General features: G+C 34.0%; 1 protein-coding gene across 1 annotated transcript; it reads left to right on the forward strand.

Annotated features, from left to right (window-relative positions):
- Positions 1 to 1226: 1226 nt before the first annotated feature.
- LOC148953457 (uncharacterized) lies at positions 1227 to 1586 on the forward strand. Its single transcript, XM_089087966.1, has one exon. It carries the CDS (start codon positions 1227 to 1229, stop codon positions 1584 to 1586), a length of 360 nt encoding a protein of 119 aa, XP_088944092.1.
- Positions 1587 to 2025: the final 439 nt, after the last annotated feature.

A 2025-nucleotide genomic window follows, 5' to 3' on the forward strand; every position in this document is an offset into this window, starting at 1 on the left:
TACCGTCATTCGGTCGGTAGCTTTTTCCGAAAATTTCACATCTGTCAGTCTGTAAGACAAAAAGTGTGGAATGCATGCGAAGCATTACAAAGTACTCTGGAATTCATCAAGTATCAAGTTCTTTGCGAATATAATCATCCGTTTCTGTACTTTAAAGGGATGTTTTGGCTGAGCATAAAATGTGGTTTTGTGGATTGAGAATTTTGGCTCAAGTTTGAAGCGGGATTTAAAATCAATTAGGGGGAAATTTAGTTTACATCGGAAGTATATTTAGAACGAAATAATTTTATTTTATTTTGAAGTATTTGGAAACAATTTTATATTTTAAATATATCACATATTGCTTACGGTACAGGTTTTTTTTAGTGTTAAATATGATAGCCCAATTGTAATCCCAATTGGTGTGTCCGATCACTGTTCAATTATGGTATGTATAGATATTGAAAAAGACATGCATAATGATTCTACGAATAGAAACAGACAATACTCTTATTTTGATAAATCCAGTATTAATGAAATGAAACAGCGACTTGAGGAATGTGATTGGAGTTGTTTAAGTGAATTTGCGAACTATGGTGACAGCTTTGCAACGTGGTATGAAAAAGTTCAAATCTAATCAATGAAGTGTGCATTAAGATAATTCTAAAGAAAAAAATGAAAGAAGTGCGAAAAAGCCATGGATTTTGGATAGCATCAAGAGGAGGCATGCATTGTATAATGCATGCCTCCTAACCTCTATAAGGTTAGTAAAACTAACCTCTATAAGGTTAGTAAAATTACTGACCGAGAAGTAGACCGACATATTTATAAGAATTATAATAACACGCTCAATAAATTGTTAAGAAAAGCAAAAAAAGATTATTATTCGAGAATGTTTGAGTCGTGTAGAGATATCTCTTTGAAGACTTGGAAAGTTATTCGGTCGGTAATTGGAGAAATTGACATGGAGCCATGTGGAAGTGAACAATACCATGCAGATTTTAATGAAAAACTGGCCGATCATTTTTCTAACGCAGGTAATGAAATTAGAAAGTCACTAAGTGTACATAAAAACGAAAGGTCATTTCACCAGTATTGTGGGCCAGCTAAAAAGTATGTGGTTGCAAAAGACGATCTTCCCTCAACCGTTTAAATCTGCAAAAATAGTGCCAATTTTTAAGTCAGGTGACCGAGAAGATCCTAGCAACTATAGACCAATACCACTGCTTCCGATTATAGCTAGCATAATGGAGATTATATTATGCCTAAGGACTGAGCCATTTCTAGAGAAGAAAGGATTCATCTTTAAGAACCAATTTGTTTACAGAATGAAACATTCTACAGAGCATGCAATTCATTTTCTTGCAATATTGGTTGATGATGGCCTTGATAAACGTCTTAAAGTCATAACTGTATCTTTGGATATTTTTACAGCGTTCGATTCCGTGGATCATGACATTCTATTATGTAAATTAGATCATGCCGGTACAAGGGGAAGAGCTCTAAATCTGTTTAAGTCTTACCTAAGGGATAGAAAATTATATCTGGATGATGGAAAACAAGCTACATGTGAATATGATGTCGAGTCTGGAGCCCCACAGGGATAACCCCTTGGTCCACTATTATTTGCTGTATAGATTAATGATCTGAGTGGAGTTTTATCTAATATTGTTGATTCAGTAAACAGTGGAAACCCAAATATGATCCCTGTAAAAGCGTTAGTTTTATTTGCTGATTATACTAATTTAACGGTATGCGTGAGAACTGAAAAAGAGTTGATCCGTGGAGTCGACAATGATATAAGTTTGATTGAAAAGTGGACTAGGTTGAATAAGCTGAAAATAAATTTTAAGAAGTATAATTTTGTGTTGTTTGCTCGTTCTAAAAAGTATTATCCTTGGGTGGAAAAGTTGAGGTGTGGAAATTCATTTATTGATAGATTAGGTATTAGGTATTTAGGTATTAGGTATTAAGGTATCACTCGATTAGGTATTTAGGCATTATTGTAGACGAGACGCTTAGTTTTTCAGATTATATAAACGGTAT

The sequence above is a fragment of the Artemia sp. Qi Xiang Cuo genome, chromosome 4 (assembly GCF_049724085.1).
Source record: "Artemia sp. Qi Xiang Cuo chromosome 4, ASM4972408v1, whole genome shotgun sequence".
NCBI lineage: Eukaryota > Metazoa > Arthropoda > Branchiopoda > Anostraca > Artemiidae > Artemia > Artemia sp. Qi Xiang Cuo.

Bases quoted from the DNA above. Each gene is read 5' to 3' on its own strand.
- LOC148953457 (XM_089087966.1), top strand. From the start codon at position 1,227: ATGGAGATTATATTATGCCTAAGGACTGAGCCATTTCTAGAGAAGAAA.